The sequence below is a fragment of the Gymnodraco acuticeps genome, unplaced genomic scaffold (assembly GCF_902827175.1).
Source record: "Gymnodraco acuticeps unplaced genomic scaffold, fGymAcu1.1, whole genome shotgun sequence".
NCBI lineage: Eukaryota > Metazoa > Chordata > Actinopteri > Perciformes > Bathydraconidae > Gymnodraco > Gymnodraco acuticeps.
Genome location: NW_022990341.1, coordinates 1019428 through 1043207, shown reverse-complemented (window position 1 = coordinate 1043207; position 23780 = coordinate 1019428). Strand labels below are relative to the sequence as shown.

The 23780-nt window shown below is 39.6% G+C and overlaps 3 protein-coding genes and 4 non-coding genes across 8 annotated transcripts in view; 6 read left to right on the top strand and 1 right to left on the bottom strand.

Annotated features, from left to right (window-relative positions):
- Positions 1–8807, top strand: part of cpamd8 (C3 and PZP like alpha-2-macroglobulin domain containing 8) — a gene marked incomplete in the record, with an annotated part of 38021 nt that extends 29214 nt beyond the window's left edge. Inside the window, 6 exon segments of the mRNA XM_034223526.1 lie at positions 1448–1553; positions 1774–1884; positions 1964–2176; positions 3910–3984; positions 6910–7111; positions 7829–8807. Coding sequence (XP_034079417.1) covers positions 1448–1553; positions 1774–1884; positions 1964–2176; positions 3910–3984; positions 6910–7111; position 7829 — 708 coding nt within the window.
- A 1999-nt stretch (positions 8808–10806) lies between these two features.
- odf3l2b (outer dense fiber of sperm tails 3-like 2b) lies at positions 10807–13991 on the top strand. 2 transcript variants are annotated; one of them, XM_034223529.1, is made up of 4 exons: positions 10807–11177; positions 11896–11958; positions 12385–12498; positions 12991–13991. In XM_034223529.1, exons 1-4 carry the CDS (start codon positions 11138–11140, stop codon positions 13476–13478), a joined length of 705 nt encoding a protein of 234 aa, XP_034079420.1. In that variant the 5' UTR covers positions 10807–11137; the 3' UTR covers positions 13479–13991. The 2 variants fall into 2 exon arrangements, with proteins under 2 accessions (XP_034079420.1, XP_034079419.1); XM_034223528.1 differs by having other exon boundaries at positions 11848–11958.
- cks2 (CDC28 protein kinase regulatory subunit 2) lies at positions 13536–16104 on the bottom strand. Its single transcript, XM_034223530.1, has 3 exons — positions 15888–16104; positions 14897–15024; positions 13536–14085 (listed from the first exon to the last, which is right to left on the bottom strand). The coding sequence occupies exons 1-3, from the start codon at positions 15944–15946 to the stop codon at positions 14042–14044; spliced, it is 231 nt and encodes a 76-aa protein (XP_034079421.1). The 5' UTR covers positions 15947–16104; the 3' UTR covers positions 13536–14041.
- Positions 16105–16834: 730 nt separating this feature from the next.
- LOC117550993 lies at positions 16835–16998 on the top strand. Its single transcript, XR_004569730.1, has one exon. It is a non-coding gene; the product is annotated as a U1 spliceosomal RNA (small nuclear RNA).
- A 1007-nt stretch (positions 16999–18005) lies between these two features.
- On the top strand, positions 18006–18165 carry LOC117550994. The gene has a single exon (XR_004569731.1). It is a non-coding gene; the product is annotated as a U1 spliceosomal RNA (small nuclear RNA).
- Positions 18166–19197: 1032 nt separating this feature from the next.
- LOC117550992 lies at positions 19198–19361 on the top strand. The gene has a single exon (XR_004569729.1). It is a non-coding gene; the product is annotated as a U1 spliceosomal RNA (small nuclear RNA).
- A 3112-nt stretch (positions 19362–22473) lies between these two features.
- On the top strand, positions 22474–22637 carry LOC117550991. The gene has a single exon (XR_004569728.1). It is a non-coding gene; the product is annotated as a U1 spliceosomal RNA (small nuclear RNA).
- The last annotated feature ends 1143 nt before the right edge of the window (positions 22638–23780 follow it).

Genomic DNA, 23780 nt, shown 5'->3' with positions numbered 1-23780 from the left:
TTGGTAACCTTTTACATTTTCCACCCTGCAGTCGTGTCATGGTAGAGTGCATATGGTTTGCATTCCAGTTGTGGATTCAAATGCAGACCATGTGGACTCTTGACGATGGGGTTTTAGGTGCACTATACTAGAAGTATACATTGTGAAAATCACTGCTTATTTGAATCGTTCAGTTCAGCTAAAAGATTCCCAATGACTGACTGCAGTTTGATCATCAGTGTTCGTCTAGGCTAAGAAATCACATCTCTGATTCAATTCACTTCAGCTGTTTATGTTTATATAAGGCTAACACTCACATTAATAAATCCACATACACAACAAACAAACATATACATTATATAGACACATTCAGAACACATCAGTTGTGTTTCCGGCTCTGTAAATGTGTTGAAAAGAGATTAAAAGCAATACCATGTGTTGGGAAGCATGACATTAAATAAAGATGATAACAAATAAAAACTTGTTTAGCATGAGATGGAGCTGTCCGGTGCTGATTACTTTTTAAATCGATTTCTATGTCCATGATCAATAGTAGTCCATATATGTTAGAATTAAATGTTGATCTGGTTTAACTCTAAGCCATGTGCTTTTTATTCACAAATGTCTTATATCTTAGTCGCATCCCATAGCAACGCTAGAGTATAAATATCATTGTGATGCGGTTTAGAAGTTGTTCTCATACTGCCTGTGCTGCTGCACCTCTTTTCACCCTCTGTCTGAAACCAGAGCCCAGTCTGCTCTGATTGGTTAGCTGGCCGGTTGTCATTTGTCAACCGCTTAGAGATGTCCCGCCCTTTAGCCTATCACGTCCAAACTGTTGGAGCGCTAGCCCATGGATGCATGAGTTGTACATAGTGATGTCACTATTTACAGAAGTAAACAAAGGAGTCCAATGGAGGCATTTCCAACGGGGGGGGGAGTGTGTGGGAGAGAAACTCCCTCTTTTTGATTTTAGCCTTTAGACCATTTTAATGCACAACAACCTATATAACACACTACAGGAAAGGGAAACCCCAAAAATCATAATAGGGCCTCTTTAAGTCTTATTTTATACTAATGGATGAGTGGTGCCTTCAAAAAATTACATTTGAATCTTGTTTCCAGAGGGTAACTCTATAAACTACTGAGAAGGATCACAGAAGTATAAGGAAAAAGATTTCCTATCCAGTGGTGTTGGTTTTACTGAGCCTACATTTAATTGTGTCTTTCTCCACAGCTGCTGATGGACAAGCGAGTGGGTCTGAAGAGATACGAGCTGAGTGGAAGAAAAGTGTTGTTCTACTTTGATGAGGTGAGTTGTTGGGCATTTAAAAGAATGCTGTATGTGTGGAGATACCTGTCTTTGCCCAGGTTTGGGGAGAATGTTGTTCAAATTGTATTTTTGTGCACATTGTGTTTGTGGATGTTTTTCTAAGTATTTTATCCTGTGCTATGTTACCCTTCTCAGATCCCCAGCCAATGCATGACGTGTGTGGCCTTTCAAGCTGTCAGGGAGTACATTGTGGGCAAGACAGCGCCTGTTCCGGTCAAGATCTATGACTACTACGAACCAGGTGTGTCTCTGATGAATATTTTTTAAGTGCTGCTCTTTAAAGAGTTACAGAGCAGGAAAACTGTCTAACTCACCGGTGATTTATGAAGTGGCTTCTTTTTCTCGTGGAAATTGGATTTTCTTTTCAAGTTTATGACCTATAGTGTTGGTAAGTGTCATCATTGTTTTGTGTGTGTGTGTATGTGTGAATGTGCTGGTGTGGGTCTGTGCTTTTCATGCAGCCTTTGAAGCCACCCGGTTCTACAACGTTAGCGAGAGCAGCCCGCTAGCTCGGGAGCTGTGTGACGGGCCCACATGCAATGAGGTGGAAAGTTCAACCAATCAGTGGATAGGTGAGACACATGCTACACACTGAATGATTCATGGACACCCCACTTTCATCAGTGTCTTAAAAACACTTTTTTCCATCAGGTTTTGTGCAGGCAAACCAGTGCAACAATGTGTTTGGCTGCCCGGAGGAGGAGCAGTTTGAGCGCTGCACTTGCTACAGAGACTGCGGGTACGACGGAGAGCCGGTGTGTGGGTCAGACGGACAGCTCTACCAGAACCAGTGTCAGATGGAGGTGTTTGCCTGTCGAAACGGGACACGCATCAAGCAGGTCCCCCTGTCCCAGTGTCCTCAGAGTAAGAGCTCTCTCATCACACAACCTCACAACTAGGCAGTCTCCCTCAATCACTCACCTGGTTCCAGACCCCTTCTTTAAATTATTCAAAATAGGTCTGCCAGTTGCAGAAACAGTCAATTAATTAGAGTTAAGAAAGCGTGATGAATAATCAGGTGTCATCTTTTTGCATGATTAGCCGACTACATACAATAGCTACATTCGTGGAAAGAGGGGCCAGCATGGATGAGATTGACTCATTTGCAACCAATTCAATACCCCTCCTCTCAATCCTCCCTTTCCAATGTGTAGAGATCATACGATGGCTTTCAAGCAAAACACGTAAAATACCTTCTTTAGAGCCAGTGTTTGATTTGTCTTTTCTGGTCTACTGTAGAAACGTGGTGGTGCAGCATGGCAGGAAACATGCTTCCCATGTACTTACAAAGGGCTCATATAAAGCTAACACAATCACAATGAATATCAGGTGATTAAACACTAATAAAAACAAAGTTATGAATATGACATACATTTTGAATCAATGGGTCTGACTAAAGCTACACACTGGACCTTTAAGTTGTTATTTGTTTGATCAATATGCAAAACTTAAGCTGCTAGGTGTGTGTGTGTGTGTGTGTGGTGTGTGTGTGTGTGTGTGTGTGTGTGTGTGTGTGTGTGTGTGTGTGTGTGTGTGTGTGTGTGTGTGTGTGTGTGTGTGTGTGTGTGTGTGTGTGTGTGTGTGTGTGTGTGGTGTGTGTGTGTGTGTGTGTGTGTGTGTGTGTGTGGTGTGTGTGTGTGTGTGTGTGTGTGTGTGTGTGTGTGTGTGTGTTGGTGTGTGTGTGGACAAATTGGAGGTCCCCATGAGGGGAATCATTCATTTTAGGGTGAAGACTTGGTTAGGGTTAAGGTTTAGGGTTAGGGTTAGGCATGTGTTGGTTATGGTTAAGGTTAGGATAAGTCTCCAGGAAATGCATGTAAGTCAATGTAATGTCCCCTGAAGTGATGTATACATGGTATGTGTGTGTGTGTGTGTGTGTGTGATCGTCCACTTATCCATTGTGCACAGTGCACACATGTGTCTTTTGTGTGTGCCATGGTCTGAGTGGTAGAAACAGCTGTTCAGGTGTTGAACTGATTACTGGATGAGTTTTCTGAGGAGAGCTACCCGTCGCGCCCCCCCCCCCCCTCTTTTCTCTCTCTGCTGTATTACAGGGCTCTCTCCAAATGACAGAGTGCTTTTGTCCAGCCCTTTGAAATCCTTGTCACATTCCTTTCCGACGCACAGCCCAACAACAAAGCAGCCTTCATGTTGTGGAGCAGATTGGAAAAATAGACAAAACTTTGGTGGGAAAAGTCCTCGGTTTGTGCCAAGTGGTTCATGCTGCAGAACATCAAAAGAATCATATGTTTGTTTAGAGCGCCCCGACCTTGTTTGTTTGTGTATGGTTGCATGGGGGAGATTCATGCCACCGTTTCCCTGTTTTGAAAAGAAGACAGATACAATTTGTTTCCACACACTGCTGGCCACAGTTTAGCCCCTGCTATTTTTGGAAACATTTTAATCTTGTTGGGACTGAGTGTACATGATTGTTTTACCAGTAAAGTGTTGCTCAGTGGGGGGGGGATAATGCTTCTGGGCAGTATTTACTTTATGCAACACTGAAACTCTGTTGAATTCATTACTAGTTTATTTAGTGGCTGCGGCAGCCACATAAATGTGAGTCATCTAACGTGTGTGTGTGTTTGTATTTCCAGTGGAGGCCACGGTGGAGGACAGGCAGCCAATAGTAACCCAGGAAACTGAGCAGCCTTCAGTGCCTGTACACACAGGTAACTTCATCAAACACACCTTTCCCCTACACATACACAGCTTTGCATTACAGTCTATCTCCCCTCTATCTCTATGCCCACTATGGGGGATAATACACATGTTCTAAACTGGGCATTCGTAGCAGCCTTGTTAAACCAAAACCAGGAAGATATGTACCCCCGTGGTGCAGTTAATTTGGATCCGTTCTCCTGTGTGAACTAAACAAACGGTCCCTACTCCACCCTCAAAAGAGCCGTTTGGACCCCTTTAAGTGAACTCTGGTCCTCCTTATTTCTTGTGTGAACACTTCCTGAATCAGTAACAGGAAGGGTATAATTTGTGTATCTTAATTGGTTAAACATTTAATGAATTTACTGTTTATCAGACCACAAATAAGACACTAATTAGCTAGCGCACTCTAAGGTCCTTCAATCCTCAAGTGTAGAATTAAAGCATGGTGGAGATAGAAAGTTAGCTAGCTGACTGAGAACAATCTTTCTCTGCTTAGGAAAACACAGTTAGTCTTACGAGGACCCAACTGTATGACCAATAATCAAAAGACATTTCCACCAACATTACATTTTCTAGACCAATTGATTTATAGCCTTGGTGAAGGCGGACCGAACCAGTTGGGAAATTGAACCAATATATAATCTTTGCTTGTTTGATTCAGGAACCGGACCTTTAGGTGTGAATGCACCCCAGAGTCAGAAGCATGTTACATCTGCTCTCTTTTTGTTCTCCAAATCTTATCTTATTCTGCATCCATCAAAAGTCAATCTGGGAATCTGTGTCTGGTAAATGTAAATGAAGAGAGTTGAGACTTCAGACACGTGTTGTTTTAGTGAATTGTGTGTGTGTGTTTTGTCCACAAGGGCAGAAAGAAGAACAATTGAGAGACAAAGAGATGAAAGGGTGTGTGTGTGGGGGTGTGAACAGAAGGGGGGGAGAGATAGTCAAAGATTGATGAGCGGGAAACAAGATGAAAGAAAAAAGCGCCAAGTCAAATGAGAGGCAGGATGAGAAGAAAGTAGAGGAAAGTAGATACGTAGGTGGGGTGTGTGGCAGCACATTCCCCTGCCACCACATCATGTCTGCGATCGCTGTGATAAATAGGTGGATGGCTTTCACACTGCAGGCTCGATTGTAGCTCTGCCATGAAGATCAGCTGCCACTTCCACAGAGGCAGCCAGAGAATTCCTGATAGGATGTTTGTCTGCGTGTGGAGGGAGGATGTAGCTGTGGTGCATTTGCCAACAAAAACACAAGAAAGCCACTGCGGTCATTCACAAGTAGCAGAAGAGTGCGTACTGTGCATGCACGCTGTGTGTGTGAGGGTGATATGTGAGCTGTTTCTGAACATTAAGGTTGGCCTGTATGTGAATGTTTGAGTTGTGTACAGGTGTGTGTGTGTGTGTGTGTGTGTGTGTGTGTGTGTGTGTGTGTGTGTGTGTGTGTGTGTGTGTGTGTGTGTGTGTGTGTGTGTGTGTGTGTGTGTGTGTGTGTGTGTGTGTGTGTGTGTGTGTGTGTGTGTGTGTGTGTGTGTGTGTGTGTGTGTGTGTGTGTGTGTGTGTGTGTGTGTGTGTGTGTGTGTGTGTGTGTGTGTGTGTGTGTGTGTGTGTGTGTGTGTGTGTGTGTGTGTGTGTGTGTGTGATATGTGGCACAGCCTGCACTGACTTGTTTCCCAGCCTGCAGCTCCTGTTAGCAGAACCTCACAAAGCTGCTCTCAGTCAAAGGTCTCTGTAGTACAAAAACGCTTCACACTCACCACAGGAATGCTGTTATGAACTAACACACACACACATATACATATATATCACACACACACACATATATATATATCACACACACACATACACATATATATCACACACACACATATCTCACACACACACATACACACATTGCTTGCTCACGGGCACACTCTCACCTCAATAAGATAACCCAGGGGTGATTAGATTGAATAAGTACTGTAGAAACACAGTCATTGTAAACCATTAGATTGTTGACGACATGCCCGCTAAGTGCACTGAGAGTGTAAAAGGTGAAGGTCTGTGCCAAGGATCTGACACTTTCCACTGGAGCAGAGGAGGAAGCTGGAGCTCTGGAATTAGCTTCCCTGTGCAGACTTGTCTTATTAGTGAACTTCTACCAGAGGACATCATACATTATATAGATACACAGACAGTTATCCTACATATGCAAGCGCTGGAGTCACTTTCTATGCAAGAATCAAATGTGTGCATATTCTTTTTTTGAGTGTGTTTGGACTTCACCATAAAGTGCAAGATAACACAAGTTGAAGATATGATTATAGTGGACCTATAGTTAATAAACGTTAAAAGAAAAACATGTCTAAGGTAGCATGCTTTGGGAGAAAACAAAATGTTAAGCATGGAGGGACCCCTACTGTCTGTGACGGTGTACTGCTGCAAGAGCTTCAGATGTTAAAGGTGCAAGCTAAGTTTACATCAAGTGTTAAAGAATATGGAGGTCTACAAAACATGCTGTATGCGTTTCCTAATTCATAAAACATCTAAAAAGCATGTTTTCCCTTAAAAAGTTGAAACCTTTTTACTGTAACGGCCTTCTTCCCCCTCCATACCGCATTCTTTTATTTCTTTGTGTGTTATCGCCACCTGCAGATCAGTGGAACAGAATAAAACTATTCAGCAGGAATGTGCATTGGATCATTCTCATGCATGTACGTTCTTGTGCATATGTGTGAGAACAGACAGACTTATATGCAACAACATCCCTCCACGAGCTTTCACAAACATCAGGGTATCTTTATGTATCCATGACATCCAGTTATTTACTCCGAATGCAACTATAGTCATTGTATAACAGATATTTATTAACACTTTGAACGGCTACCATGTAAAGGCCGGATTTTGACATGTTCTGACTGTGTCTCAATCTTCCCCGGTCTCTGATCTGTGCAGGTGAAGAGGAGCAGGGGTCCATGGCAGAGGTGTCCTACTACTCCTACGAATACGACCAGGACTCGGAGCATTTCCTCGCTGATGCAGATGGAGGAGACCAGTTTGACCTTCCTGGCGGGGGGGCGGACGTAGAGCAGAAGGTTCTCCTGCCGACCGACACCCAGCTACCCACACTGAACATAAAAAACACCCCTGAGCGATGGTAGGAGATGCTCTATTTATTTAAAAAATAAATGTAATCAGGCTTTCTGGATCTCAGGCATGTTTCTCATATGTTTTGTTTGAATTTGAAAGTGTAACAGTGGTGTTATTATTGCATTTCTTTCTGTCAAAGTATCATGTAAAAGGCAAATATCTTTCCCTTAACATTTCCTGAGATGTCTACTCTGTCTATAGCCCGATCTCCTTATTCCTTCAAACGGTAAATAATAATATCCACAGGTGGTTTTAACAGGTTGATATTGTTCAGGGAAATAATCAGAATCAGAAACAGGGTTATCACCAGGTTGACACGTACAAGGAATTTGACTTGATGTAAAACTAAAACTAAAATTTTAAAACACAGATAGAGAACTATAATAACATTTAAAAATATTGTAAAAAATATAGTAAAATATAGCAGTATTTACATAGAAATAGAATGGAATAAAATGTGGCATTAATAATTTAAAAAAGAAATAACAGATATTATTACATGGTTTAGTTGAATACTCTATTCTGATTGGTCAATTCAGAACACGTGACACGTTGTTAATCCAGAACAGACAGACCGCTGTCAAGCACTTATTGACCGTTGTTAAGGACGCTCACATCTGCACAAAGAAGTGTGTTCGATTGAACTGTATACAGTTTGTGTAAGTGTTCAAGTGTCTTAGATCATGTCATAATACAGTTTGTCCTGTTTTCTTCTCGTCCACAGAGACGCTGACTGAGTGAAGCCATACTCGCCTCCAAATTGTACATTATTTGTGAATATGCTAGTGAATGGAAAGAGAAGAGAGACTTGGGACGGGTGCAGCCTGAGAGGAAGAGATAATGGAGTCTGGAGAGTGTGTGTGTTTAGGAATGAAGTGTGTGTGGATGCATCTATACGTGTGTGTGTGTGTGTGAAAGCTATTAGAATAGTGTCCTCCAGACGGTTGTTGTTCTTCCTGCAGACTCCTGGTCACCAATAGGCACCATAGCATCTTTGTTATTCACTGTACTGCCGTTATAATCACTAGAATAAATAATCAAGTATTTATGTTTGTAATTACACCTGACTTTAAGCAAAACATATTTTGTTATATTTTCTATCTGTGGTATTTATTTTTAGCTAGATGTCATATCATTTTTATTATATTCTATTGTCAACGCCCCTCCCATACTCTCTGCCCTACATTCAAAAGACATGTGCTGTCAAAGGCTTTACCTTCTTCCATAGCAAGCTTTAACCCAATTATTGAAATGTTTGATGAAATTCCTGTGCTGGTATCCTGCTGGAAGAAGACATATGCTAACCATATGCTTCACCGAAACATAAGCTCAAATGTTTTTCAGTTTAAAGATTAGTTTGGGCTTCTTGCCTTTGTCATACAGCGCAGCACAGATCGACACATAGAGACAGAGAAGGCGACATGACACAAACCCTCTGTGCGACACAAACTGGTCGTACGCAGACACATCAACATTTACTCTCAAGTCACTCTCTCTTTCTACCTTGAGATTTGATTGTACAGTTCATAAGCTATTTTGTTTTTGTTCAATTTTGATTCGTGAAGCAATCAACTTAAAAAAGAAATCAAGAATGAAGTTTTGAATCTCTGTAAATTTACCAAATTTGATTAAATGTAGCCCCGATTCATAACAAAAATGTGCTTTTTAAGACAAACGAGAATAAAATTTGTATACAATCCAAAGCTGTGGTTTATTTGAGTTTTTAGTATGAATGTCATGGTAATATAAATAATGTATTTACTCATGTTTTCAGTCATTATTATGTGTTACCTGAGTTTAGGATGTGACTGTTGCACATGGTTACGAACCTATTCCTCTAAAGTGTTCGAGTACTTTGTTTAACTCTGCATATGCAGCACAGTCAGTGGAAGTTTAACTAAGCACATTTACTCAAGTATTCATATTTAAATACTATTCTGACATACTTGACTTGAGTATTTCCATTATATGCTACAAATTATTCTACTCCACTATATTTTGGAGGCAAATATGGCACCTTTTACTTCAAAACACAATAACTTCATAGGTACTTTGTACATAAAAACCCATAATGTGCTTATAACATGATGCAGTGGTGTACTACTAATAAACACAGTATTTGAAATTGACAAAATACAACATTAAAAGATGACATGCTGGTGATAAAAACGGAATAAGAGTAATCTTAAGTGCATTGTTTTCTAATAATAACTCTTAAAACCACAGTATTTGTAGTTGTACTTAAAGGATCTGGGTACTTGTTCCACCTCTGAGCACATACATGTATTTGATGCACTAGCAGAAAGCTGCGTCGCTCCATTTCCTTTGAAAGGCTAGTTAAGTCTGGAGATGATTTCCTGTCAGCAGTGAGCTGTATTACGGCTGCTTTGACAGCTGACTGTGACCCTGCCATGCTTCTGTGTTGGAGACAGAGAGCATGTGCATGTGTGTATCAGATCGTACATGTGTGTATCAGATCATACCCACATCTCCAGGTCGACGTGCTCCGAACTAAATGTGTTTTTGTAGCTGCTAACGACAGATTCAGGTTTCCAAAGCAGCAGCCAGGAGAGAGTTTGAGCCTGTTAAAGTTTAATGTTTGTTTTCTCCACGTGTCACTTGTCGACCCTCTCGGTTTCTGTGGCCTCTGGCTGATCGGGCCTTTAAATGAGTCCTTCAAATCCCAACTACAAATCATCACTCGGATTAGAGGAGATCAAAGAGGGCTCAACTGTAACTGCATCTGGGGGATCAGTCTGACCTTAAGGTGAAGGTAAAAGAAGAGGGCTGTATGATGAAAATTCAATGACTGGCGATAAAGGTATACTCGGCCTGTCACTGGTCAGTGTGCTGCACTTTCATCTGCATCTTATGTGTGTTTGAGGGCGAAAAACACAGTATGCATTTTCAAACCAGGAAGTATTACAAATACACCCCATACATTCAGACATAAGTGAAGCACAAAATACACAAATGAACCTAAACAAGAGAATAATAGGACCCCTTTAAGGTCAAATGTAATGCAGAAGTTTGAAGACCACCCAAGCTGATGCAGGATACATACATATTTAATTTAAAGTCTTTTCAGACAATTACTTGTATTAGTCATGAATTACTATTTATTTGTAGAAGTATTTTATATATTCTTGAGGAATAATTTGATCATATTTGGCTTTCGATGGTGCAAGATGACTTTTCCTTCTACTTCCACATTTGATTGATAGTTTTATGAAATGTGTTTGTTGTGTTTATGTGGCTAATGTGGAAATGTGTGTATGTGCATAGACCCGAGGGAGAATCTCTTATGCTGCTGCTAAGAAAGACAGTCCTGAGATGATGCGGTAGGATTCACCCCCTCCAGTCTAAAAGTAAAACCTGGTTCCTGCGGTGACCAAACACCAGCAGTGCAGGGGTCCAAATGTCTGCAGCAGTCTCCGTGGCAACCGCATGCATGGCTGAAGAGTGATATTGCGTCTCCACAGTGCGATGAGCAGAAAGAGTGAAAAGGGAGAGGAGGGAGAGGGGGATCTTGGTTTCATGGAGTGCAGGGAGAGCTAGCGTTACATGAGGGTGAATCGGAGTGATGACATTGTTCCTGAGCACCAGCTGAGTGCACCTATACATCACCCTCTGTGGAGGAAGGGCTATTCACCCCAGGTGGACAAAGGGAGGACAGATAGATCAAACCCTTTCCAGTGGAGAGTCCGCTCTGCTGTGGACACTGATATTTATTAAAGAGCTCAGGTTTCCTCTTTGTTTCAGAGGAAATTAGGGGTTGATTGTGGAGGATCCAGGGTTCTGGGTTTCACTGTCAGAGGAGGAACAATACTTAGATATGTGAAGGTCGACATGGAGGTGCTCCTCTAATAATATCATTATCTAGTTTGCAGCTAGCTTCAGATCTGGCCTGAAAATGGGAATGATCTGTGGTAAGGTGCAAAGAAAAGGGACTTTTTAAGCCAGCTTCGTGACGGACATTCTGTACGAATGTTTTGGTAGCAGTGCATCCATTGAGGGAACTACAGAGAGACACATGGAGAAGAAATACCCACTAATAGCAGGAAGAGAAAAAGGTAAGTTCATTAATAGAAGTTACTGATTATGTAAAAACATGTGTGTAGAACTGTAGGCATATATAAGTAGCTATGTTTAATATCAATGTGTCTGTCACTTCTACGAAGAGATAAAAGGAGAAACAATACCCAGTAAAAGCAGCAAGATTAGCTACTACTTAAAATATCTATATTCCAGTTACTCATTTGCCACTTCGTGATGTGAAGGGGGGACATTGAGTTGAGCACAGGACTGCTCAGTCTGCAGACCTGCCTGGACTCGCTCTTTCTAGGAATTTGTGTTCCACTTTCCCTGCTTGTGCACATGTCACTAAACTTGTTTACCGATGTAACACTTAGCTCAGGGATGTATCTCTATCCTGTTCACTGGCTGTTTATCTGACAAACATACAACGATAAGAGAATGACTCGAAGCAGGTCATTAGGACTTCTTACCTGAAGTTTACATGTTTGATCACATTTCATAAATATGCAACTTTTATGGACAAATCATTTTTATTTTAAAGTGTATGGGGCTGAAATACACTACTTTGATACGGCACAAAAAGCGTCCGAAGCCCAGCTAGTTTTAGGCAAAACGTTTTTCCACTTGAATCTTCTTGATGTCATTAATGAACAACGTTGTTATAATGTGTCGGAGGTTCGCTGACGTGTCCCCATGTCTCTGTAGGGCCGGGCCCCGGGCGATACGGGCTCCCTCCCACCATTGGGTTTATAGGCCATGACTTCACCAAGTCCACCAGCCCCGCCTACTCCTTCCATGGCAGGATGAGTGACACCAGTGAGCTTTTAAAATGTCTTTCTCTGACTTTTAAATGATCGTGTTACATAGCTGCAGAGAAAACGTTCAATAGTGTGAATAAATGCTTTTAGTGTCAGTAAGAACATTGATGCCAAAGCTATAGATCTTGTCAAAAGCTCAGAAACATTATAATTTTAGAAACAGACATTTGTATGAGGAGACTTATCTAATGGATGTTGTCTTTTTTAAGTTATGACTCAAATACATAACTTCAGCCAAGTCAAAGTAAACATCCTAATTGTTGTAATGTATAATGAGAGCCAGTAGGGGGAGACAACCTCACAACTCTATAGTTATTCATCACATAACGGTTATGGGCTCAGTTCTTCAGCCCAGTGGATGATACAACTAGGCTGACAGTTTCAAATATATTCAATGATAAATGTTTTTTGTTTTATTTTGCAGTGTATTGTGTAGACTCAAGTCCGGGGCCGCAGTACCGCGTCGATGCCAAAATCACCCGCTTTGGGAGGGACGGCACGCCTGCTTACTCCATGCTGGGCCGATCCAAGGCACAGAGTAAGTGTTCCTCTTTATCAACGTAAAATGACTTTTATTCTGAATCCACATTGTTTCAAACTCATTTTAGGGCGATGAAATATATTGATATTTTGATTTGAGGAAAGATAATGTCGTAGATTTCTTGTAACATGGAAAAAGTACAAATGTTATTTTTATTACCACTGTTCTAGTCATTTTATAAATGTACCTTAACATCCACATTACTGACTTTTGTTTATCAAAAATGTAAGTGTAAATATTTTATACCAATATCAATATTTAGGTATTCTCTCACAGAATATAATGGTTTTTGATTCACGGGTTGTATAATGATGCAGACCGAACTAACTGCTCCATCATTTTGAAAGGACGAACCCTTGAACAAGGCATTTGTTTTGGACACTGCTCTACAGATCCAGTGTCAGCTGTTCTAACTGTAAATCTGAAGCCCTCAAACTAAACGCACTCCACCATATGTTTGTATTAACAAACCGTTTTTCTGTTCACTAGAGGAGCTTTTCCAGACACCTGGCCCAGGAGCATACAGCCCTGAGAAAACCCCCCCATGCAACCTGCAGCGCAGACCCCCCTCCTACACCATGGGCTCCCGTACTCACTACCGGAGCGTGGACCCAGTACCGGCTCCGAACAAGTACTGTCTCCCTCCTCTCATGGGCCCTCAGGTCCCAAACAAGCAGGCGAGCGCAAGCTACACGATGTCAGGTAGTTACAGCGCAGGGGGGCCGTCAGTGGATCTAGCCCAGACCCCGGGGCCGTGCAGATACAACAGCACGGACCCCAGTGTGTATCTACCCAGACAGCCGGCCTTCTCCATGCTGGGACGCCACAGCGTACCTAAAGATGCCACCAAGAAACCCGGACCAGGAACTTATAATCCAGAGAAAGTGACGGTTCACAAGGCCCGGGCCCCGGCCTTCTCCCTGGGCGTCAGACACTCAGAGTTTGTTACTCCACTGGTTGTCTATGTTTCTGACTGAACGTCTTCACAATGAAAGAAACATAACGACGTGATCTGGCAGAAAAATGAGCAAACATATGTGAAGAAGTACATTTAATTTTGTTCTTTCAGCAACAAAGAATGTGTTGAGTCAACCATGACTCACTTTCAACATTTAGAATATCTAGAAATAATATTATGTACATAACAAATATAAGTTTACAGAACAGGAAAAACAAAGCTTTTAGGATAAAAAAGTGGGCTTGAGAAAAATGAAATCCTATGCCTGTAGGATACTCAGTAAATAAAGGTATCATAACAAAATGACATCAGAAAAGATTCTTTAAATGTATTAAAATATACATTTGACAGGCAAACCCCACCTTCATATTGTTTATAAGGTTATCACTCACAGTGGAATCAGGTTGCCTCTCATTACCTCTAAAAATTGAGGAAGTTGGAAAGGACAAAAACACACAACACAACTAAGGGTTTCTACACAATACATTAGAACATATGTAGGTGTGTTTGTAGGAGATGGATGGTTCAAATACAATACAAATCAGCAAAGATGATAGCAGGCATTTAGAGATGGTTCTCATGTTAATCCTTTGGGAGAGGCCTTCTGAAAAGCAGTATGTGTGGCTCTGGAGAACAAAGCAAAGAAGAAGAATCTGTCAGCATGAGATACTGTACAGTACAGAGATAGTTCTCATCTTAATGCAGCACTCACACGCCGATGTAAAAAATGAGTAACGATAGTTCCTGTTTATTGTAATCCTTGCTCTACACCACATGGTCGTGAAGAGATCTCATGTGTAACGGATAGTGGAAAACGTAGTCCTTAGTATACATGCCCTCTTAAGCTGTTATAATAAGGCATCAGCTTTTCAAATTGCACAAAATATACAGTCTTAAATACAAAATCCAATCTATGCATTTCCCTGCACTCTTTCATTGCGGAGCTGCAGTGAAACTAAGACAAAGGGTTAGGGTAACAATATATATATAATAATACTGTTAAATTGTTAATATCCATTTTGATTAAACTTACTCAGACTTCCGAAAGTACCATAAAACAATGCATTTGCTTTATCTGAACATTACAATGGACGGAACAAGGACTTTGTCTCTGATCACTTGTATTCAATCGGTTCCAACAACTAACTAACAACTTTATGCCTTGCATTGTTAAAGCTTGGTTGCATTACTAACTTGTTTTCAATATAGATATTTTTAATTCTACTTACTACTAATATTTATAATATAACTTTACTTTATTGTCTTTCATAATTGCAATTGTACTTAGTCAAGTGTCATGACAATTAAACCTATGGACCGCTTGGATAATTACAATAAGCAATAGCTTTGTCAATATGCATGTGGGCTTGTGAGCACTGTTTTAAGACAAAACCTGTAGAAATAAAAAACGTTGTTCCCAAATCCCCCGTCCCTTACCTGGCTTGTGGATCATGTAGTGAATCCAGCCCTGGCTCTGCTGCACCCCCAGTCCCCTCCACTCATCTTCTGTCATCAGGTGGGAGGTGGGCACCAGTTTGGACAGCTGCTTTGGAAGCACCACATGTCTGTGGAAAGATAAAGGAACAGTCAGGAATTACCCACTATGGCTCAGAAAACACATTTAAGAACACAGTAAGTCAACTAAACCTTGAGGAAGACAATGTCCAGTATCTTCAATACAAAGACCACCAGTATCAGGGACAGTTTATCCCACAGGCTCAAAACTGTTACAATTCTGAGCTCTTAAGTGCCTTAATAACTGTCAAGCATTCATCTGTTTGCATTTTACATGTTTAATAATTACTAAAACAAGCAGTATGTTATCCTTGTACAGTATTTCATTCTGTTTTGATCTCATGTTATTCAATTTTACATGAATATAGCTTACTTCTTATGCATTTACCAGTTTACTTCTTACGCATTTACCTGCACATTGGTCATTTGCAACATTCTTCTTGCACTATTTCTTGTTGTTTTATTGTTGGAGAAGCCTGGGACTTCAGAATTGCATTGCCATAACTACACTGTAGCTACTGTATATATAACAGTCAAACCTTTGAATCTATATTAGATAACGTTGTTGTTAGAGGCCTCAAAACTAGTCATGTTAAATGTGGTATTTTCTTTTTTTTACATTGCAGCGTCAATGACGTCATCTCATAAACATTTTCAAAATAACTTTACGTTGACGTTTAGAAGCAGTTAGCAGGCATGTTTGAGTTGTATTAGCTAACTACTCAACTTAAGCTAAGCTAAATACCATACTGACTTAAACGTTATAACCCAATACAAAATGAAGTTGTCAGCACACGTTAACGTTTAATTGAGCCGTGCTAAGTAAGCTAACCTAACGACGTAACTCAGTTTTAGTTAACGGACGTTTGAAAACAACGTTAGCTAACGACAAACCACACATCTTTAACCATACCTGTACTCGAACTCCTCATCGGTGTACTTGTCAGAATAGTAAATTTGTTTTTTCGACATGTTCAGTTGATGATAGCAGACAAAACTGAAGCCCAAAAAGCAGTTTTCAAGCGGAGAGAAGACGCTAGCTCACTAAGAAAGTAACTAGTATTGTTTGCGAGAGCAACAAGCTGCTGTCATCTGCCGCTGTTTTCAGGAGACATTCAAACACCAACGGTTCCCCACACTCACCTGATTGGTCAAGGCAGCACCACGTGCACTTCCCATCTAACAAGATCGCCTATAAAAGAAAGATGAAGCACTAAGTCACCTTTTAACGAAGAGGAAAAGTTTGATGTTTAATTCCACGTAAAATTTATTAAAATGATACATTTAGGATTGTATGTTACGTTTCGGTTGTGTGGAATATTGTTAAAATCAGCACCAGGTGTTTAGAGGTAAGGTATTTTATGGATTTGAAAATGTTTCTGGTACTTTGCCAGCTATTTTTCTGAGAACGAAAATGGGTTTAACAAGAGCTCTTCGCTGCTTTATTCTCTCGACTAAAAATCCACTGGTACCGGGAAGAAACCGGAAATAACTGTAAAGTCTAAATAAAACAATCTTTCCCCGTGAATTTCAATTGTGCATTACATGCGTTTGATTAGAAGCGTGTGATTTATGTATGGCCTCCATTTTAAAATGTTGTTTTTGGAGTAAAATACATGAAACTTAATTTTGGGTTCGTTTTTCCGGATACCGCATTGCATGATGGGATATTGTCGACTTTCTCTCACTGAAAAAGCAAATAATAATGTTCAGACTTAGTACACAAGTGTGTTTTCTATATTAAAGTAATGTATTGTATTCATTCCTTATACCTCTTGAATTTGGACATTTCAATTGTTGCACCATCAGTTAACATGGTATTCCTGTGTATCACTATCCTGTGTCAGTCGTGTACAAGTCATACTTACCTGGCAGGGGAGATACCATGATCACATAGGTGGTTCTCCTTTGGTGAGGCTCGGCCATTGCACTCCGGCCAAGCTGACCCAGATGAATTTCTCAAATGTAGAAATCTCAACTGTACTATTTGTGGTAGTGGGGGACTGCGTTCGCGCTCTCCCCTGATAAATTGTGAAAGAAAAAATGTTCATCAATATTGGTTGCACGCTACCTCATGTGCTTCCTCATGAAGCATACCAGCCAATTTAAACTATTTTTATTTTAGTTTTTAATCTTTACTTGGAGGACTATATATTTGTATGTTTATCTGTAATGTAGAAACGGGAGGAACCCAGGGACCCTTCAAGACGCCGAGAATACGCTAGATTCCATAATGGCAAACCTCACCACTCCTCAACCCCAGGGGAAGCAAGTACTCAGACAAGTGTCGCTTTGGTCGCCATCAACCAGATAAAAGACGCAAGGGATTCGCCATCACGGAAACGCCCCCAGGAGTCATCACAGTCAGGTGAACCCTCCTACGGGGACTCTCCCTCCCCAACCTCAAATCCCTTACTTGAGCATGTAGTTGCCGTCCCTTCGGCTACATCTATAAAAAATATCTATCTGAATAAATAAAGGGCTATGAAATCCAAGAAAAATAGATCAAAGAAGACGCCCCAATCGTGACACTTTGAAAACCATGCCGAACTTTTTGTATAAACGTAACCGCCTTTAAGAAATGCCAAATGTCCACACAGTCAGTGGTAAAGGTTAGCCTCACAATGGTCCATGACTACATTCTCAGGGACAGAGTGAAGTGTAAGGTGGGCGAAATTAAAATCAGGTGGAAAATTGATGAACTGATGGATGCACTGTAAATGATTTGTTGTTGGGAAAACTGAAGATTTTGATGCACTTTAAAATGAATTGTTGTTGTGACAAGAACTAAAGATATTGATGCACTTTAACTGAATTGTTGTTGGGATAAAAATGATAAATAACTGAAGATATTGATGCGCTTTTAACTGAACTGTTGTTGAAAAAGACAAACATATTTGTATGCACTTTAAAATTAATTGTTGTTGGAATAAAGAGGAAAACATATATTTTGTTGTAATAGGAGTATAATTGTGTTTTTTTTTAAACAGGAAAATGTACCTGCAAGTTTGTCCTTTGTAAATTATGTGCCTTAATAACAATAAAGCGTCTAAAAAAATTGAAATTGGTTCTCCTTTGGTGAGGCTCGGCCATTGCACTCCGGCCAAACTGACCCAGATGAATTTCTCAAATGTAGAAATCACAATTGCACTATTTGTGGTAGTGGGGGACTGCGTTCGCGCTCTACCCTGATAAATTGTGAAAGAAAAAATTGTCAACAACATTGGTTGCACGCTACCTCATGTGCTTCCTCATTCATAATGGTGATGGCAAGATGAAGCTTACCAGACAATTTAAACTATTTTTATTTTAGTTTTTAATATTTACTTGGAGGACTACATTTCTATGTTTATCTGTAATGTATTATTGTGTTGCACTGTTGGAGAAGCCTGTGACCTAAGATTTTCATCGATATAAATAAAGAACCTTGAGCCTTGAATTGGTTCGCTCAAGGCTTCATCATGGGCTTCATTTGAACACAAACCCCTGTTGGTCAAAGTGTGTAAAACAGGCAGATTTGACATCTCAACAGTGAGATGCATCATTGAGTAAAGCCTTAGAATAACTAAACAACGAACATACAATCATGTTAACAATATTGTATTTATTCCAGTTTAATGATTGTGATTGAAAAGCCTAAGGAGGCTGGTAAACACTGCAAAGAGGGATTTGTATTCTTTAATAATATTCGTAAACTTAACCATGTTGTAGCCGGAGAAAGGCTAAACCATATAAAAGAATACATTTATTAACTACATTATCTCATTTCGCTGTAGCTTTTATAAAAATAAAAAAAGCTTATTGACGTCACAGTCGTTGGACCAGGGACCCTGCGGTTGTGAGTCAACTGCTTTCCAGCTGAGCCACAGCCCAGGGTGAGTCTACCTGAAAACACTGGATCCTATTTATTCCTATATTTATTTATTCATGTTTTTATTCCTACATTTATTTATTCATACTTATTACATGTTCCGACCTCTATATAAGTGAGGGTCTGAGCTTTCTTAATTCCATCACTGTCACCGGGCCCGGGTAGCATACGGGAGGGGTAATATGATCGTTCTTACATCCATGGGTAATATGCATATGGTGTGTCTTCTATATTACAGTCATGTATTGTATTCATTCTTTATATCTCTTGAATTTGGAAATTTCAATTGTTGCACCATCAGTTAACATGGTATTCCTGTGTATCACTATCCTGTGTCAGTCGTGTATAAATCATACTTACCTGGCAGGGGAGATACCATGATCACAAAGGTGGTTCTCCTTTGGTGAGGCTCGGCCATTGCACTCCGGCCAAGCTGACCCAGATGAATTTCTCAAATGTAGAAATCTCAACTGTACTATTTGTGGTAGTGGGGGACTGCGTTCGCGCTCTCCCCTGATAAATTGTGAAAGAAAAAAATGTCAATAACATGGTTGTACGCTACCTCATGTGCTTCCTCATTCATAATGGTGATGGCAAGATGAAGCTTACCAGCCAATTTAAACTATTTTTATTTTAGTTTTTAATCTTCACTTGGAGGACTATATTTCACTGTTTATCTGTAATGTATTATTGTGTTGCACTGTTGGAGAAGCCTCTGACCTAAGATTTTCATCGACAACACTAAAGCACCTTGAATTGGTTCGCTAAAGGGTTTATCTCATGAAGCTTCATCATGGGCTTCATTTGAACATTGTGTTGGTCAAAGTGTGTAAAACAGGCAGATTGTACATCTCAACAGTGTGCTCTATCAATGAGTAAAGCCTTAGAATAACTCTAAACAACGAACATACAATCATATTTTCATGTTAACAATATTGTATTTATTCCAGTTTAATGATTGTGATTGAAAAGCCTAAGGAGCCTGGTAAACACTGCAAAGAGGGATTTGTATTCCTTAATAATATTTGTAAACTTAACCATGTTGTAGCCGGAGAAAGGCTAAACCATATCAAAGAATACATTTATTAACTACATTATCTCATTTAGCTGTAGCTTTTATTAAAAAAAACGTATTGACCAGTCGTTGGACCAGGGAGCCTGCGGTTGTGAGTCAACTGCTTTCCAGCTGAGCCACAGCCCAGAGTGAGTCTACCTGAAAACACTGGATCCTATTTATTCCTATATTTATTTATTCATGTTTTTATTCCTACATTTATTTATGCTTTTATTTATTCATACTTATTACATGTTCCGACCTCTATATAAGTGAGGGTCTGAGCTCTCTTAATTCCATTGTGTCACCGGGCCCGGGTAGCCTACAGGAGGGGTAATATTGTTCTTACATCCATGGGTAATATGCATATCCTCCTGGGACCCAGCCCATTGAAAATGTCCACTGTAGTGGACATTTTGTTAACATGCATCTCCTTTTACTCTTTTGAGATACTCTATCAATCCCTGATGTGCTGTACAGAGGACATCCTGGTCTTTCCAGTGATATGTAATTGGTTAATATTGCATGCTGGGAAGTTCCTCTTTATTTTCATCCAAAATGGCTGGCATACGAAAAACAAAATTGGGTAACACTTTATTTTGATAGTCCATATTTAACACTCTATAAGTCATCAGTTGACATTTAGTAGCATGTCAACAGCAATTAACCAATATTCAACCTTACTATCTGTATATTGTGTCAACATCTTCAAAATTGACAATCAACTACTCAAAATCAATCTGTCAGTTGAAAGTCAACAGGGTCATGTCGACTATCTGTTGATAATCTGTTGAGAGTCAAGATGTCAACTAAAGATTACATTAAGCATTAGTTGATGATCAACAGATAAGCAACTTTAGAGTTTAGTTGACTATCTGTTGATCGTCAACTAATCTAGAGTTGACTATCAGTATACTTTTAGTAGGCATTCTCCACTAAGCGTTTGTAGGCATGTGTTAAGACTATCCAATTAAAGTGAAACACAGTTGAGAACAGTAGAAAGTCTATAACCTATCAACAGAACACATTCATCCACTAAAGATATGCAACAGACATGGGAATACAGCGAAATGTTTTGCACAACTGATCACAAACTTTATTTATTCATTATGTATGTAATGTTTGAGTTAGAAACACCTGTTCCTGTTTTATTTGACTAATATATAAGATAAATACAGAAGCCTAATGCATTCACTTGAGGTTTTTCACAAGAACTCACAATCTACAGATAGTAAGGTTGAATATCGGTTAATAACCTGTTGCAAAAAACATGTTGACAGTCAACAGACACTTTTTGTAAAATCTATAGATCAACACTTGAGATGTACCTTATATTCTACTGGCAGTTAGTTAAATGCATGTTACTTGTCTGTTGAAACAGTGTTGTTGAATGTCAACTGATGACTTGTTGAGTGTTAACTATGGACTATCAAAATAAAGTTTTACCCAAAATTGTATAGAAGCAGGAGGAGAAGTTAATATTGTTGAATAATTGTCATTTTTACCATGAAAATCATATATATTCTTGTTTATTAACATGTGAGGAACTATATAATTAGTTCTGAAAGCAATTAAATAATTCAAGTTTTCAAATAACAGCCCTTTTATAAATGTCCATTCTAGTGGACGTCAGGACCATCTTCATGGACTTTATGACTCAATATTGTTGCAGGAGACGGAACTGAAGCAGACATTTTCTGTACCAGATAGTTAAGGGAGATTCAGATTTGGAGCTCTCAGATGATGAGAGAGATGAGGCTTTCACACCTGGGAAAGAAGAGGGTCAAGAAGAAGGGGGGGAAAGATGCAGGAGGCTCCATGAGCGCACAGATAGATCACATAGAGACAGATAGGGACGAGCTGGAAAGACATGGCCCTCTGTGGGCCAAGAGTAGCATGTATGTCTTATTGTTGTTTTTATTTCAAGTGGAGCCATGAAAAATGAGAATTGCCTCAGGAATGCAAGCTTTGTTTCTATGAGCATGGTCAAATGGAGACAACATCCATAAAACTATAGTCAAGATGACCCTACAGCCCGTGCTGACTGGAGTCCAATGAGGTACTTTCCCAGTACATTGACTACAAAGTCTTTGAAGATCTGGAAAGATTCACCAAAAAACAAGCTAGTTTTGTATTGACCAAATAAACAGCAATGTTCAGATCAATTACTTATTCATGTTTTAAATAAAGGTGAATGTATTATTGTATTAATATCACTCTATAACCATAATACGTTACATAGTCCATCTGTTAATTTCGGCTGTCTTTTTAAACTAATATGGTCCCGACGTCCTCTACAGTGGACATACTGTAACATTTTAAAATAAAATAAAATAAAAAAAATCTAAATTGCAAGATGTTTTTTTATCCCTAAATAGGTAGGAAATCACAACAAAAAGAAAATTGGAAGACACTTTTTTCCTCGTATCCCAGGAGGGATGTGTGTCTTCTATATTACAGTCATGTATTGTATTCATTCTTTATATCTCTTGAATTTGGAAATTTCCATTTTTGCACCATCAGTTAACATGGTATTCCTGTGTATCACTATCCTGTGTCAGTCGTGTACAAATCATACTTACCTGGCAGGGGAGATACCATGATCACAAAGGTGGTTCTCCTTTGGTGAGGCTCGGCCATTGCACTCCGGCCAAGCTGACCCAGATGAATTTCTCAAATGTAGAAATCTCAACTGCACTATTTGTGGTAGTGGGGGACTGCGTTCGCGCTCTCCCCTGATAAATTGTGAAAGAAAAAATTGTCAATAACATGGTTGTACGCTACCTCATGTGCTTCCTCATTCATAATGGTGATGGCAAGATGAAGCTTACCAGCCAATTTAAACTATTTTTATTTTTGTTTTTAATCTTTACTTGGAGGACTACATTTCTCTGTTTATCTGTAATGTATTATTGTGTTGCACTGTTGGAGAAGCCTCTGACCTAAGAACCATGAGCCTTGAATTGGTTCGCTAAAGGGTTTATCTCATGAGGCTTCATCATGGGCTTCATTTGTATGGAGGACGGAACATGACTTAAGTATAAATAAATAAATGTATGAAGAAATACAGGAATAAATAAATAAATACGTAAATAAATAAATAAATACAGGAATAAATAAATGACGAAATAAATACAGAAATAAATAAATGTTGAAATGAATACACAAATAAATAAATAAAAGAATAAATGCATAAATAAATATGGAAATAAATACATCAATGTATAAATAAAAGTCGAAAATAAAACAGAACACACGTTATTATATATCTTTCATTTATTTCTACATTTACGCGACATACATTTATTTATTTATGTATTTATGTGTCCGTATGCTAATGAGGTGGGCGGTCCTAACCTCAGTCTGAAGCAGGATTCGCCAATTGTTGGAGCCAGGCAGAAGCAATAGATTCGTGGCAAGTCACATCATGTCGAGCTGAGCCAAGTCCTCTATACATCGTTCCACACGAAACTGGACATAGTCTTTTGGTTCTCCGTTCTCTAAATGGTCCGCTAATGATCGTAAATGATCTCCAATGGCTCTTAAATCAATATCCATAAATAAACCTTACAACTGTGGATAAACCATGGATGTATAAAGATAAGGGCTAAACAGTAAAGCTCCTGCATTCGAATCAGCGCGGTTATCCAGGCGTTAGTAGTAGAGCCCTCTGCCAGAAATGATCACACACTCCTGTAACCAATCCTGCTTCAGACTGAGGTTAGGACCGCCCACCTCATTAGCATACGGACACATAAATACATAAATAAATAAATAAATAAATGTATGTCGCGTAAATGTAGAAATAAATGAAAGATATATAATAACGTGTGTTCTGTTTTATTTTCGACTTTTATTTATTTATTTATACATTGATGTAT

What these genes read in the sequence shown, in the direction of transcription:
- odf3l2b (XM_034223528.1), top strand. Translation starts at nt 11,138, where the DNA reads ATGGAGAAGAAATACCCACTAATAGCAGGAAGAGAAAAAG. An exon ending in AATAGCAGGAAGAGAAAAAG is followed by an intron (nt 11,178 to 11,847) that starts GTAAGTTCATTA and finishes ATGTCTCTGTAG; the next exon opens with GGCCGGGCCCCGGGCGATAC. An exon ending in GGGCCGATCCAAGGCACAGA is followed by an intron (nt 12,499 to 12,990) that starts GTAAGTGTTCCT and finishes TCTGTTCACTAG; the next exon opens with AGGAGCTTTTCCAGACACCT.
- cks2 (XM_034223530.1), bottom strand. Translation starts at nt 15,946, where the DNA reads ATGTCGAAAAAACAAATTTACTATTCTGACAAGTACACCGATGAGGAG. An exon ending in GATGAGGAGTTCGAGTACAG is followed by an intron (nt 15,025 to 15,887) that starts GTATGGTTAAAG and finishes ATCTTTCCACAG; the next exon opens with ACATGTGGTGCTTCCAAAGC. An exon ending in CTACATGATCCACAAGCCAG is followed by an intron (nt 14,086 to 14,896) that starts GTAAGGGACGGG and finishes TTTGTTCTCCAG; the next exon opens with AGCCACACATACTGCTTTTC.